A 15,981-nucleotide genomic window follows, 5' to 3' on the forward strand; every position below is an offset into this window, starting at 1 on the left:
AAAGGGAAGAAACCTGCAGGAGAGCAACAGAGGAGGATCCCTCTCCAGGATGGACAGATGCAATAGATGTAATGTGTACAGAAGGACAGATTTAGAGTTAAAATACATTCAATGAATATGACAGAGTGTATGAATAGTTCATAGTAGGCATATTCCACGATGGAGACCTCCACGATCCATCAGGCAGATGGCGGTGGGGAGGACTGGGCGGAGTCTCAACAGTGGGCGGAGTCTCAACAGGACAGTGGCGTAGTCAGGAGAAGGAATTCCACGACCCAGACCTCGATGATCCATCAGGCAGATAGGATCTATGCCGTCTCATAGGGTCCGATGACCCCATGAGACGTGAAGTCAAAAGGACTCCGGGAGAAAGCAGAGTTAGTAACGTGTGATTGAGAGATGAAAATTCATCCTTAAGGAGAGAAAAAGAGGAGATAGGTACTCAGTGCATCATAAAACGTCCCAGCAGCTATAAGCCTATAGCAGCATATCAAGGGGCTGGACCAGGTGAACCTGATTCAGCCCTAACTATAAGCTCTGTCAATGAGGAAAGTCTTAAGTCTACTCTTAAACGAGGTGACTGTGTCTGCCTCCCGGACTGAAATTGGAAGCTGGTTCCATAAAAGAGGAGCTTGATAACTAAAGGCTCTGGCTCCCATTCTATTTTTTAAGACTCTAGGAACTACAAGTAGTCCCGCATTTAGTGAGCGCAGCTCTCTAGTGGGGCAATATGGTACTACAAGCTCCTTAAGATATGATGGTGCATCACCAATCAAGGCTTTGTACGTTAAGAGAAGAATTTTAAAAGTGATTCTTGATTTTACTGGGAGCCAGTGCAGAGCAGCTAGTGCAGGAGTGATGTGATCTCTTTTCTTAGTTTTAGTGAGAACACGAGCTGCAGCATTCTGGATCAACTGAGGGACCTAAGAGATTTATTAGAGCAGCCTGATAATAAGGAGTTGCAGTAATCCAGTCTCAAGTAACGAACGTGAACCAATTTTTCTGCATCTTTTGAGACAAGATGTGCCTGATTTTGAAATATTACGTAGATGAAAGAATGCAGTCCTTGAGATTTGCTTTACGTGGGAGTTAAAGGACAAGTCCCGATCAAAGATAACGCCAAGATTCTTTACAGTGGTGTTGGATGCTAGGGCAATGCCGTCTACAGAAACCACATCACCAGATAATTGATCTCTGAGGTGCTCAGGGCCGATTAAAATTACTTCGGTTTTGTCTGAGTTTAACATCAAGAAGTTGCAGGTCATCCATGTTTTTATGTCTTTAAGACATGCTTGAATTTTACCGAGTTGGTTACTCTCCTCTGGTTTTATCGATAAATATAGTTGAGTATCATCTACATAACAATGAAAGTTTATGGAGTGTTTCCTGATAATATTGCCCAAAGGAAGCATGTATAAAGTAAATAAAATTGGTCCAAGCACAGAACCTTGTGGAACTCCGTGATTAACGTTGGTGGTTATCGAGGCATCATCGTTTACAAATACAAACTGAGATCGATCTGATAAATAGGATTTAAACCAAATTAGTGCCGTGCCTGAAATGCCAATCGACTGCTCCAGTCTCTGTTACAGGATGTCATGGTCAATGGTGTCGAATGCAGCACTAAGGTCTAACAAGACCAGGACAGAGAGGAGTCCTTTATCTGCTGCCATTAAGAGGTCATTTGTAATTTTCACCAGTGCTGTCTCGGTGCTGTGGTGTTTTCTAAATCCTGATTGAAATTTCTCAAATAAACTATTATGATGTAGAAAGTCGCACAACTGATTTGCGACCACTTTCTCAAGGATCTTGGAGAGGAAGGGGAGGTTAGAGATCGGTCTGTAGTTAGCCAACACCTCTGGATCCAGAGTGGGCTTCTTCAGGAGAGGTTTAATAACAGCCACCTTGAAGGAGTGTGGTACGTGGCCTGTTAGCAGAGACACATTGATAATATCTAATAGAGAGCCGCCAATTAAAGGCAAAACGTCTTTAAGCAGCCTCGTCGGGATGGGGTCCAAGCAGGGCTCCAGACTGCGACCAAATGGTCGCATTTTGCGCCTAAAATTAGACACAGTGCGAGTAAATTTTTCATCAACTCGCATGCGACCAGTAAATTAGCAGATTTCTTTTTTTTGTTATTAAATATTTTTGTTGCTTACAAACTTGTTCTACACTTCAGCCCACTATAGTTAGCGGTAATGCCTGAATGACTGGTTTGCTAACCGACATTAACTCCAGAAGAAGAAGAAAGGAGACGAAAACCGAAGAAGAAGAAGGCTGGCCTGTGTGTGAGAGGGGGCTAATGTGTGAAAAGAGGCGCACCGCAACGGAGACACAACGAGGGCCGCAGAGTGAGAGGTCCACGAGGGGGTCCTCACCACCGAGCGGCGTCCCCGTCCCCCGAGTTGAATCTCTGGGTCAACTCAGCCGACTCTCACATGTCTGAGCCCCTATAGACTTATGTTCACGGTAAACGCATTCGATCTGGAGCGCGCGAGGGTTTTGATAACGTGAGCGGAAGGATATAAGTGACAACATCCGGTTTTGCAAAGTTAGCGGAAAGAACCACGTGAAACATCCGTTTATCAAAATAAGATGTCGACAAATCATACACTAACATATAAAAGTAAACAAAGAACTGATGTATCTTTATAGATAGTTTCTGAGATTTAGCTTAAATTATGCTAACATTAAAACATGTTTAATGTACCAAGGAAGAGTTTATAAAAATTAGTCAGTCTTTTGTATGTTAAGAAAAGTCCTGTATATAGATTTCCCCAAGAGTTCCAGGAAATGAATGATGCAGATGTGTTCCATACATATCTGAAAACCCCCCCAATAGCAATCAAACAATTTTAATGTATCAATTAGGACATTTTTCAAAGTAAAAGTCCTAAATGTTTAAAGAAATCGGTAATTTCTTTAATGTTTGAGTTGCTTTATATATGTATTTCCTCATAGTCCTAGGCAATAATGCTACAAAATAAATAGAATGCTTCAATCAACACCGTGATCGGTGATTGGTATTATCGGATTGGCAGATACTGATTTCAGTGATCGGTATTCGGCAGATACTGATTTCAGTGATCGGTATTATCGGTGATCGGCAGATACTGATTTCAGTTATCGGTGATCGGCACCAAAAACCTGATCGGTGCATCTCTAGAAACCAACAAATGTTTTGATTGGCCACATCGAAGTGCAACATGCACATGCTCAAGGTATGTTTTCTCTTAAAATATGTTTAAACTCAATACAGTAACTTCTGAAGAGTTCTCTGTTGTGAATGTTTTGCAGTTCATGAAGGCAAACAGGCATAAGATTGTATATTGTCAAATTATTTATCAGTAATACAGTAAAAATGGGAAAACTTTGCAAGTCGATTTATAGTGTGTCAGGGTTTTTCCTGCAGAGAAAATTTGGGCGCGCCTAAGCGTTTTCCGCGCCTATGACAAAACCAGCCTAAGGCAAAAAAAGTCTGCGATTAAAAACTACGAACTTCGATGTCGGCGCGCGCATCGCTCTGTCACGCGAGCCGAGAATTGTTGACGGGGGGGGGGTAGACGAAATTTACAGAGTGGCGGGTGGAGATTTCCCCCTGTTATAATAGTAGGGGAAACATTGGAGTTGATAAGCGTGTCTTCTTGTCTGATCAATACGCAACTGTGAGGTGCGTGAATGGACCGAGCGGCCAGCTGCTGATCACTCACTCAACAGCTCGACCTGCACGAATAGACGGTGCGCGCAAACATTTTTTTTGGGGAGCACCGAAGACCCATTTTGACCCAGGAAAAACCCTGTGCGCCCCTAAATTTTCTGCTTGCGCCCCTAAAATTTTAAGTTAGGGGCCACTGTGCTCCTAGTAAAAAAAGTTAGTCTGGAGCCCTGGGTCCAAGAGACAGGTAGACGTGTTCGAAGTAGAAACCGTTGAAGATAATTGGTCACGGTTGATGGGAGAAAAGCCCTCCAAATATACACCAGGGCATACAGCGGTTTCCAAGGCCATTCCACTTGAGGACAGATTGGCACTGGTTATGGGCAAGAGAATATTAATCTTGTACCTAATAGTTAAAATCTTTTCATTAAAGAAGTTCATAAAGTCATTACCACTGAGGTTTATAGGAATGCTCGGCTCCACAGAGCTGTGACTCTCTGTCAGCCTGGCTACAGTGCTGAAGAGAAACCTGGGGTTGTTTTTATTTTTTTCTATTACTGATGAGTAATAGGCTGCTCTGGCATTACGGAGGGCCTTCTTATATGTTTTAAGACTATCTCGCCAAACTAAGCGGGATTCTTGAGATTAGTTGAACGCCATATGCGTTCAAGCTTTCGTGACGTTGCTTCAGTTTGCGGGTCTGAGGGTTATACCAGGAGCAAACCTTCTCTTCCTCACTGTCTTCTTCTTCAGCGGGCTATCGAGTCCAGTGTCATTCTCAGAGAGCCTGTGGCACTGTCAACAAGATGATCAATCTGGGACGGACTAAAGTTAGACCAGGAGTCCTCTGTTATATTGAGACGTGGTATCGAATCAAATACAGAAGGAATCGCTTTTAAATTTAGCTACAGCACTGTCAGTTAGACATCTGGTGTAGAAACTTTTGACTAACGGAGTACACTCCGGTAGTATAAATTCAAAAGTTATGAGGTTGTGGTCTGACAGAAGAGGATTCTGTGGGAAGACGTTCAAATGCTCAATGTCAACGCCATAAGTAAGAACAAGATCAAGCGTGTGGCCAAAGCTGTGAGTGGGTTTCTGTACTCTCTGACAGAAGCCAATCGAGTCCAACACGGAGATGAATGCAGCACTAAGGCAATCATTATCAACATCCACATGGATATTAAAATCTCCAACAATAATAACTATCGGTTTTAAGAACCAAACTTGATATAAATTCTGAGAATTCAGATATAAACTCTGAATATGGACCTGGTGGCGGTACAGAATCACAAATCGAATTGGCTGTAGTGTTTTCCAGGTTGGATGTGAAAGACTAAGAACAAGGCTTTCAAATGAGGTGTAGTGTAATTTTGGTTGAGGATTAATTAATAGGCTCGATTCAAAGATGGCTGCTACTCCACCTCCTCGACCAGTGCCTCGAGGAATGTGAGTATTAATATGACTTGGAGGAGTCGATTCATTCAGGCAGACATATTCTTCATGGCTCAGCCAGGTTTCAGTTAGGCAACATAAATCAATGTGATTATCTGATATTAAATCATTTAGTAACACAGCTTTAGATGACAGAGATCGAATATTTAGGAGACCACATTTAATAGACCTGTTTTGTTGCACTGCTGAAATAATGGTGTTAACTTGTATAAGGTTATTGTGTACGACTCCTCTTCTGCTTACTTTTGATTTATTTAATTGAAGTGGCCGTGGGACAGACACAGTCTCTACTCTAGAGTCATGGGTGGGTAACTGCTCGAATGGAAGAGCAGAGAAGGGTGTTAAACTACAACTCTGCTCCCAGTTCCTGATCTGAACCCTGGGTTGTCATGGATTAAGTCCGGTGATCAACTTGGTCATATTCGCAGAAATGAGACGCGCTCCGTCCAACGTGGGATGAATGCCGTCTCCTCATCAGATCAGGTTTTCCCCAGAAAGTCTTCCAGTTGCCTACGTAGCCCACATTATTCGCTGGGCACCACCTCGACAGCCAGCGGTTGAAAGACGACATTCGGCTATACAATTCGTCTGTCTGCAAATTTGGGAGAGGGCCAGAGAAAATTACGGTGTCCGACAACGTCTTGTCATAAGCACACACCGATTCCACATTAATTTTAGTGACTTCCGACCGACGGGCTCGGGCGTCATTACCACCGGCGTGTATTACAATCTGACTATCTCCGCTTGTCCTTAGCCAGCAGCTTCAAACAAGACTCCACGTCGCCCGCTCTGGCCCCCGGGAGGCACACGACTCTGGTCCGCGGCTTCGCTATTTTCACGTTCCTGACTATAGAGCTCCCGATAACCAGGGTGTGTTCCTCAGCGGGTGTGTCGCTGAGCAGGGAAAACTGGTTCGAAATGTGAAGTGGTTGGTGCACAGCGGGCTTCTGTGTAGACTTACTACTCCTGCGAACAGTTACCCAACCACCCGGCTGCACGGTTACCGCCGGGGAACAGCTATCAGCTGACTGTAGCTCCGCGCCGACTACGGGAGAGGGCGGGCTAACTAGCATAGCTGTCTGAGCTTCGATAGCGCGGAGCCGTGCATCTAACCCACTTAGACCTGCCTCCAACCTAGCAAATAAACTACACTTGTTGCATGTATCGTTATCATTAAGGGAGGCAGGGGGATAACTATACATGAGACACACTGAGCAAGAGGGAGCGGGAGGGGGAGAAGAAGAAGTCATTCTCGCTGCTGAGCTGGCAACCGGAGCTTACCGGAAGAGTGAGATGATGCGTTCAGGAGCAGCTGGGAAAATCAGTCACTCGTCCTCACTCGTGGAGATAATGTATTTTTTAGACTTACTTAAAATATGCAATACGATATTGCTGTACAATACTGCTGTACTATATTGAATATTGTTTTGCTACTACTACGTTTCACTTAATATATAACACTTATATACCATGATATGTATAATGTTTCTTTAATAATAAAAATATATAATTATTTTTTTACCATCACTACTAGTTAAAAGTGCACTACTAGTCAAAAAAGCCCCACTACTGGTCAAAAGTGCCAGCAGGCGGAGCTTCACTGGCGCAGGAGTCTGCGAGGATTAAGTGCGTGTGGACAGCATATATATATATAGTGTCTTTTGTAGACACTTACCATTACTGCTGTACTATATTTAATATTGTTTTGCTTCTACCTTTAATATATTGTAGCGACCCTGTGAAGTGGCTGTCAATCAAAGTGTGGCACCGTGCATGCTGGTCGAGGGGGCGTGCCTGTGATTGGCGGAGTAGAGGTTAACCTGTCGGAAAACGGGAGTTAAGGGTGGTTGACGGGAACCGTTGTTGTTGACTTTCGACCTGCTAAGCTGAGAGGAGCATGCTGTCTGTGTTGGTGGATGCCCAATAAAGGGAGGATTAATAACGTCGTCCCGTCTCCGTGTCATCAGTGCCATAACGTAAACAATATTAAATATATATATATATATATTAATTAGTGTCTTTTATATATATATATACACACATCCATCTGTGTATCTAGCTATTTTAGCTATCTATCTATCTAGCTAAACCGCAGCCCTCCAGATTTCTTCCGCTGTCCGGGCACTTCAGTGAAGCTTGTCACTAATCGTCGCAGACTCGTCACTGGCTCCGTCTGCTGGCACTTTTTGACTAGTAGTGGCACTTTTTGACTAGTAGTGGCATCTGCTGGCAACTGATGGCAAGTGCCGCAAGTGTCACTGAGCCGTGCCTGCTTAAACTAGACAGAAGTGTGGTGGCATCTCAAAGGAAAATTTATGGATGGTATAATAAAATACGGTAAAAAAAAATTTATATATATTTTTTATTTAAAGAAAGCGGGTACATTATATATATAACTGATGGCAAGTGCGGCAAGTGTCACTAGTGCCAGTGCTAAACTACTAACTAACAACAGTGGCATCTCCTCAAGGAGAATTTCATGGAGGTATAACAACATGGTAAAAATAAAAAAATATTTTATATTATTAGAAATTAAGAAATATACATATATATATACAGTGTTATATATTACGAAGTGAAACGTAGTAGTAGCAAAACAATATTCAATATAGTACAGCAGTATTGTACAGCAATATATTTATTTTAAGTTTTTAAAAAAAAAAAAAAATGCATATATCTAACAAGTCTGGCACACAGACAGACCTGCCGATGCCAGTGAGGTGCCAGTGAGTTGCCAGTGAGGTGCCAGTGAGGTGCCAGTGAGTTGTCGCTGGTGCTGGCACCGAGCGGCTTACCCTGAACTTGCCACTGAGGTGCCACTGAGTGCCAGCGTCGCTAGGGGGATCTCGCCCCTACTGCACTCGTGAGCTTCCAATACACCACTTCAATCTGAACTCTGTCCGCTCTCATTAAATTTCTCAATGTAAATAGGGACGAACGTATACTGTTGTGATCATCACTGACACATTTCTGACTGACATTTTTAATTGTTAATGTTGGCAGAAAAAGTGCCTCGTGCGAGGGTGACCGTCGCCTCCATGTGTGCTGTATAGTTGCAGCTCTGCAGCCCTGCACAGGACACACCAGAGGAAACGTGTGCACTTGCATATTCAACCCCTCTTCAAGAGCCAAGTGTATTCCAACCTTGAGGTGACGTCATGCTTGCATCATCTGCTGGCGATCGTGCGATTCCTCCAAATGAATTCATTTAGAAACCAATCATATAGTCACGTGTTGGATTGCTACCTGAGCCTCACACGTCAAGCAGTTTGTGTTTCCAGTTGTCGTTTATTCTTCTTTTAATCAGCAGGAAGTCAACATCCACCTGTTGCTCGAGGAATTGCTCTGCAGGCAACCGACAATTCAACGACGTGTTATTCGTATTATTTTGAAACATCTCTCAATTTAAATTAGATGGACTTGTGTTGGTTATTAAGTGAGAGTCGAGCACAGATGCTCACTTCACAGGGTGAATGATGACCCTCTGTTTTGTCATTGAAACGCGTCATTTGCCATTCCAGCACGAGCAGAGGGCACGCGTGCACCCGCGCACAATTACAGTGCTTCCTAAACCATTGTGAGGCGAAGGGACACCATCTGTCGGGTGGAGGTTGCTGCTCGAGGAAGGACGTGTGTTCCACTCTCTTCCTCAAGCAGCCTCATCTGTTGCTCTCTCGCGCGCAGGTACAGAAAGTAGTGCGTGCGCCCTGCGTTACCAGCAACTTGTGCGCGCTTTGCTGCGGCAGAGCGCGCGTTGTTCCTCCTGGAAGAAGATTCATCCGTCGGGTGCTTTGAGTGGTTCATCAACAGAAACGAGAAGAAGGGATGGGGTGTCTTTAGCTGTCACTAAACTTTACTGCCGGAGGATGAGAGGCATCTGAACACCTCTGCGGATGATGGAGGTGAGTAAAGAGCGTCTTCCAATTCCTTCCTCCGGCATCTTGATCTTTTGGATCCGGACAATTTTCCAGGGAGAAGAAAAGAAACTGAGACTTGAGTCTTGTTGTTTTACTTCAGATCCACGTCACGGTTTTCTTAGCTCCCGTTCAGATTAGTTACTAATTTGTGATTTCCTGTGCAGCAGCAGGTTCTCTATTCCCAGAATCAGGTTTATCTCATCAGATATATTAACTGACACATATGTGTGGTTCCCATACTTGCAGTGTGATAGTCCACTCTTTAAAAAAAAAGGGGGAAATCCACAGTAAAACTAAATGCATCGTGCTTATTGCTATGACAGTGGAGTTTGGAGTGACTGACAGTCCAGTTTTATGAGTTTTATTTGTTGATATCTGTGCTCATTACAGCAACATCCCCTCGGCTGCTTTCGGAGTCCTGGCTTTTGTTATGTGGTGAATCAGATCTAGGATCAGTGTGCTCCATTTAGACTTCAACAATATTAGAGATGCATGTTGAATGAATATAGATTAAATAGATTATGGTGGATCTTTCAGCACTGAAGACGCTTTATATTTTTAATACACCTATCTCTTCTTAAATGTCCTGTGCACATGTGGTTTTAACATGCACATCATCAATCATATTGATCTTCCACTCTAATACTATTTATAATCTACTGACATCTCCTTTCCCCCCCATCCTTGTCCTTGTTCTCTGCAGCTTCCTCTATAAAATCACCTGCATGTCCACCGTCGCCACATCTATAAACCTCTTTTCCTCTGGCCTTGCAGCTCCATCTTTCACACCAGTCTCCCCTCATACCCAACAGCTCTGTTTTGCACACGTCCTGACCATCTGTCATCTAACCTAACCTGTCCCTCTAATACATTCATTCCGAGTCCGCTCACTCGGGACTCATCTATAGTCTTAGCATCTTCAGCTCTGCCTGCCACCACCAGCTGTGTTGAAACCTACAGTGTCACTGCTCTGAAGGCAGAATATATATCCATTAATTACAATGTGTCACGACGCTATTAGAGTGGACCCAATAGCACGACTCAGACAGGAGTAACAAAGATTACTGTCTTTGGTTGGAAACAGGCAGGGTCAGAACAGGCAGGTCAGGAATATACTCTAATAACGCTGGAGAACTTGGCACGAAAACACAAGACAATCTGGCAGAGGACAAGTGGAAGTGAGGGAGCTAAATAGTGAGGGACTAATGAGGGGATGGGCTGCAGGTGAGAAGGGCGTGAGGACCAGGTGCAGGGAATGAGGGACTAACGAGGTGATCAGAGGCAGGTGAGGGGAGTTGGATTGACGAGATGGTGTGACAGGATGAAAACAACTATTACAAAAAGGAAGGCGTGGAGCTAAACTGTTACACAATGCTTGTCAATGTTACAAAAAAACTAAAATTTTAGATGGCACCTTATTGATTTTAAGAGAGATAATGATGCCAGAATGTTGCCATTTATTTCTAAAAAAATAAAAATATATATATTTATATAGTATAAAAATGGTCCTCAGTCCCATTGTGTGTGTCCATCTATTCACAGAGTGAATTCTGGGGACTGCTCGCCATGGACGCGGCAGGTGACGTTAACGCCACTGAGCTGGAAGATTCCCAACGTGGACTTGACCATTCAAACAGCTCAACCGACAGCGCCATGAACGAGAGGATCTTTTGGAAGCTGGACGACAGCACAAACCTGGTTGCGGTTCAAGTTATTCTCATCCTCGCTTACAGCACAATCATATTGTTTGGAGTCATCGGAAACTCCTTGGTGATATACGTCGTTTTCAAGTTCAAGACTCTTCGGACCGTCACCAATTTCTTCATCGTCAACCTGGCGGTGGCGGACTTGCTGGTGAACACGCTGTGTTTGCCGTTCACCCTCGTCTACACGCTGGACGGCGAGTGGAAGTTCGGCCACGTGTTGTGCTTCATGCTGCCCTGCGCTCAAGGCGTGGCCGTGCACGTGTCCACCATCACCTTGAACGTCATCGCCCTGGACCGCCACAGGACCATCGTCAACCACACGGAGACCAAGATGTCCAAAGATATGTGCGCCGCGGTCATCGTCGTCACGTGGGCCGTCAGCGCCCTGCTGGCCAGCCCGCTCGCCATCTTCAGGGAGTACGAGACGATCAACCTTTCCCCGGGACAGTCCATCCAGGTGTGCATGGAGAAGTGGCCCAGCAGCAGCATGAACGGAAGCATCTACAGCATATCGGCGCTCCTAGTCCAATACGTTCTACCTCTGGCCATCAACTGCGTCGCCTACATCCGCATCTGGAATAAGCTGAAGAATCACATGATGCCCGGAGGTGGAAATGACCGCCAGCAGCGCAAGAAGAAGACCACGAAGATGCTGCTGACCATGGTGGTGGTCTTCGCCGTCATCTGGTTGCCTTTCCACGCGTTCCAGTTGGCCGTCGACATCGACAGCACCGTGCTGTACATGAAGGACTTCAAGCTGCTTTTCACCGCGTTCCACATCGTGGCGATGTGCTCGACGTTTGTCAACCCCTTCCTGTACGGGTGGTTGAACAACAACTACAGGGCGGCCTTTCTGTCCGTGTGCAAGTGTTACCAGCCCTTCACGTCCAGGAAGAGAGGGCCCAGAGGTCGAGAAACACACAGGAACGCTGACACGCTTTACACAGAGTGCGAATCAACAAATGTCTAAGTTAGTGTCAAAAAAAGGTGCATTGTAAATCCATCGTGTACATGTTTGTGTTTCTTTTTTCTGTGGGCATTTTGGAGGTATAATAAATATAATAAATGGGTTGAAAGAAACCACTTTAACATTAAAAAAAGGGCAGCCACCTCAAAGCGACATTACTGCGACAAAAAGGAAGGTCACGGTTGACCTTATCACAATCAACACTTGTCATCCAACACGTAGTTATGATTGAAATTTGGGTGAATTGAAAGGTAACAAGGCTATGTTAAAAAAAAAAAGAACAGAGTAGCTCGGGTACCAACACACACACACACACACACACACACACACACACAGAGAGTGACCTCATTCTCTGCTCAGGTAGAGGTTACTCCACTACATCTTTGTAGAGCTAATAGTGGTTTGTTGCTAGATTAATGCTCAACTTTAACAATCAGGAATTCATTCAAAAGATAATTCAAGGACTTAATTTATCAAGCCAAAGTGCATCAGGGTTCACATTGTGTATAACCTTGTAATAAGAACAAAAAACAAATGCTTTTAGTTGTGTGTTTTTATCAGCCTGTTTGCATGTCACAATACCGCTCTGTCGACTGTCGGTAGTGTTCTGTGGTAGATTATACTGCATGCGAAAATGTAAAAAAAAATATCAAGTGCATGTGAAGTCATGGCACATGTGAAATGCAGAGAGAGACGTGGGAAGAACATTTTGTTTCAACCTGGAGGTTTAATGAGGTCTTTGCGTCATGGGGTCTGAGCCGCCGAGGGATGCTGATGTTTGCATTACGGGTTGAGCAGGAAACTGAGAACTGAAAAAAGGTTTCTTCTTAGACAAATGAAGAGTTCCTCCCCCTCCCCAACCTGTCTTTGTTTGCAACGAGTAGCATCATTGTTCAGGCTCTGAAGAGCCCTTCCTATTCACCAGGTCTTTACTGATTTACTTTGTCCGTACGTGAGGAGGCGAGGCACTGATGTATGAGCTTTACATGTTTAGTCAGCTCTTCATGTTGCATTCAGCAATAAATCAATATTCCTTTCTTGTCTGATCTTATTGAGCTGCTGTACTCTAAGGAAAAGGATACTTGATAATCATTTAAAATGAACAAGAGCTTAAACGAATTCAATGCACCTTTTGTTTGTCGCTGATCTCATCTTGTGGCTTTCATTAGAGAAAGATATTACGGGACTCCTCAGGTCGCCTATTTTCATCCATATGCATTCGTATTTGAATAATGGCATTCTGTCAGTGACCAGCATATTGATTTGGTCAATGAATTGTAGTTCCATTGGGAAATAATTAAAAAATTGTAGAGGAAAGTGAAACAACGTGACCTGATCAGTCGTGGTTCACTTAATGGTGTGGTTAGTGGCGAGTGGCTTCTTTAGGGATGCTGTTACCGTACGTACGTTATATTTATGAGGGTGAACCCGTTGTCAAATATATCCGTTGGATTAGTGGCTTATTCAGGTTGGTGCATTTTTGTGAGCTCGTTATATATGAACAACAGATCAGTTACCAGCAGGCATGGAGCAGCGTCACCATCGAATGAGAGCCATCATGTTCAAGTAAGTATTCATTCAGTGTTGCAGCGGGTATTGTGCAGTGGCTTTATTAGCACTTTAATGAAAACAGCCATGGTAGATAGTTCAAGCATGCTGAGAGTTAACTATAACATACAACATGTTTAAACCATTACAATTGTTTTTTTCTTCTTCTCAAACTAGGTCAAATACATTTAACCCTCTCTATTTAGCCACTTGTTTTTCTGAAAACCGTTACCCGGTAACTCAATATAATTCACATATATGACCACAACAAGATCTGTGAATCTATATATGAGAAGTGGACGTAGTCACTGTGTTCTGGCCATTGCCATCTTGGCTTTGTGCAACCAAAACTACAACTGAATAAGTCATTTTTAGATGACCGGAAAAGGTCACAATTCACATTCATGAACTGAAAACAAGCTGTGAAAGGGTTGCAGTTGTAAGATGGAAACTCGTGAACTCCGTGACCGAACAACGATGTGGTAGTGACCTGTCAATCTAAAAAAGGACCTCCCTAACTCCCTAAAAACATTCCAGCTTTATGGTCTATTTTACTCTAAATGTTCCTGTTCGCTTGCTCAGAGCAGCATAATTCATCATTATTATCATTTGCTAGAAACTACAAACACGAGCCACGAATAGATGTACTGCTGTGTGGCGATGAAGAGGAACATATATAAACTGTCCCTTTAAATCAATTCATCATCAACATAATAATAATTTGAGTGAATACAGCACCACATAGGGTTGAATATCCTATACTTACAGCACACTTGGTAACTTACAGTGACTTCAGTGTTTTCTGTTGTCATATGTGAGGCTCAAAGAGCAAAAAACGACACTTTAGCTCCCCCAGCTGTGTGAACAGTGTTTTTACCAGGCAGCAGGACTCACTTCTCTCAGTATGCAGCACATATGCGCCTTGGACTAAAGCCCATTGATGCTACTGTTGAGGCTCAATACAATGACTAAACAATGTACCTGTATGTGTTTGCATCCCACACTACCGTCACTGGAGAGTTTCAGTGGTTTATTGACCAGTAGACGGCTGATGATGGTTTTAAAAGCAGTATAACCACTTCATAATGCTTATATTCTGCAACAATTTTTTTATTTAACTTGTTTGCTTTATTGCTGATGCTTGGCAGCATTTTTAATGACTGCACAATAGCATCATTCATTTTTTTTAGGTGGATAATTAACCTCAGTTTCAATGAAATCCAGCTCTGTGGTTTTGAAAAACACAACATGGGTTGAGTAACGACGGCTTTGTCCGCAGCGGATCAGTTGTGTAAGATAGAAAGATAGATAGATATATACTTTATTAATCCCCAAGGGGAAATTTGTCGTAACAGTAGCAGCACCAATAAACTAAACACACAAGAATAAATAAAAAAATATAAAATATAAAAAATAAAAAATAAACAGGGATGAAAGATAAAGATGTATACAAGTGAAAGATATAGATGTATACAAGAAGTATACAAAGTAAAATATAAAATAAAATATATATGTATCTATACAACATATATGCATACACAATACTAATGACAAATTAAATTAAATATACAAATATTAAATAAGTAACCGTCTGGAGCAGAAAACAGGAGTCCAAATCTCTAATCAATCACATTTCAATCCCCACTGTGCTTTTCTTCTCTCCTTAATTAAAAATGATGACCAATGGAGGCAACAACTCATTAAAAAAGGGAACAGCGCAGTGAGTTAGACCATCGTAATAGTTGTTTGAGTTATATAATGGATGCTGAAGCCACCCAGACAAAGAGGACCCTCCATCTTTATGGACTGCAGAATCAATACCGGTGTTCCAAGGAGGTGTACAACATCAGCTCATATTCACTTTTTTGTTTTTTCCTTGTTGCCAGACAAGTTCCCTGACATTACGTCGTCATGGTTTCCATGGGTCCGGGTCTACCAATCTGCTCAGCAGCGGCGGTCAAAATGCATCACCGCTGGCCAGCGATGATGCATTTTTCCTCAAAAGAAAGCATGGATGATGAATACCAGACCACAGAGATTCACCACAAACACCAGATGCAACCAGATGCGCTGCCCCTCACTGTAAGCATGTTGAATTTGAGATGACGTTGAAATTAAAACTAATCTGTGGCTGGATTGTGTTAAAATCAGAAGAGACATGTATCGGTCATGGATTGTGCAGTGGACATATTTGCAGCATGTGTACGTTGCGCTGTGGCAGCACTGATTACCCGGATTTCAGCAGATTGGGACAAAGCCTGAGAAACAATTCTCAAATCAGTGCCCTCACAAAGAAAAAAAGAAATGCCTGTGATGATAAGTACATGTGTACAAAAGGCTTTCAATGATAATATATGCCAACAAACAAAAGAAAATCAATCCTGCAGGGTTCCAGAGCACCGAGATCTGCCCAGATACAGGTGGAAAGATTTAATATTTGCTTATATATTTACTCAAACAAGGTTTCAAACCCCTCAATAATTAATTTCCTGGCTGAATCTGATAAAATGAGGTCCGCCTTATGTTGAGAGAGGATCACAAAGCCCTGGATGTGCAGTTGACTCGGCGAAAAGCACCAAGCTGCTCTCAATGTCTAATTATGAGCTCGTCCTCACACCTGCACAGGTGATCTGAATTACCCTCTAATCACCGCAGTGGAAGTGTGACGTCTTCTTAAAATTTATTAGAAAAGGGAAGCGACAACAAAAGATGGAGGGAGAGCGAAAGTACTCT

General features: G+C 43.2%; 1 protein-coding gene across 1 annotated transcript; it reads left to right on the forward strand.

The window, feature by feature from the left end:
- The first annotated feature begins 10,572 nt into the window (after nt 1–10,572).
- On the forward strand, nt 10,573–11,703 carry npy2r (neuropeptide Y receptor Y2). The gene has a single exon (XM_056409504.1). It carries the CDS (start codon nt 10,594–10,596, stop codon nt 11,701–11,703), a length of 1,110 nt encoding a protein of 369 aa, XP_056265479.1. The 5' UTR covers nt 10,573–10,593.
- Nucleotides 11,704–15,981: the final 4,278 nt, after the last annotated feature.

Source organism: Pseudoliparis swirei, chromosome 24, assembly GCF_029220125.1.
Source record: "Pseudoliparis swirei isolate HS2019 ecotype Mariana Trench chromosome 24, NWPU_hadal_v1, whole genome shotgun sequence".
NCBI classification, from domain to species: domain Eukaryota; kingdom Metazoa; phylum Chordata; class Actinopteri; order Perciformes; family Liparidae; genus Pseudoliparis; species Pseudoliparis swirei.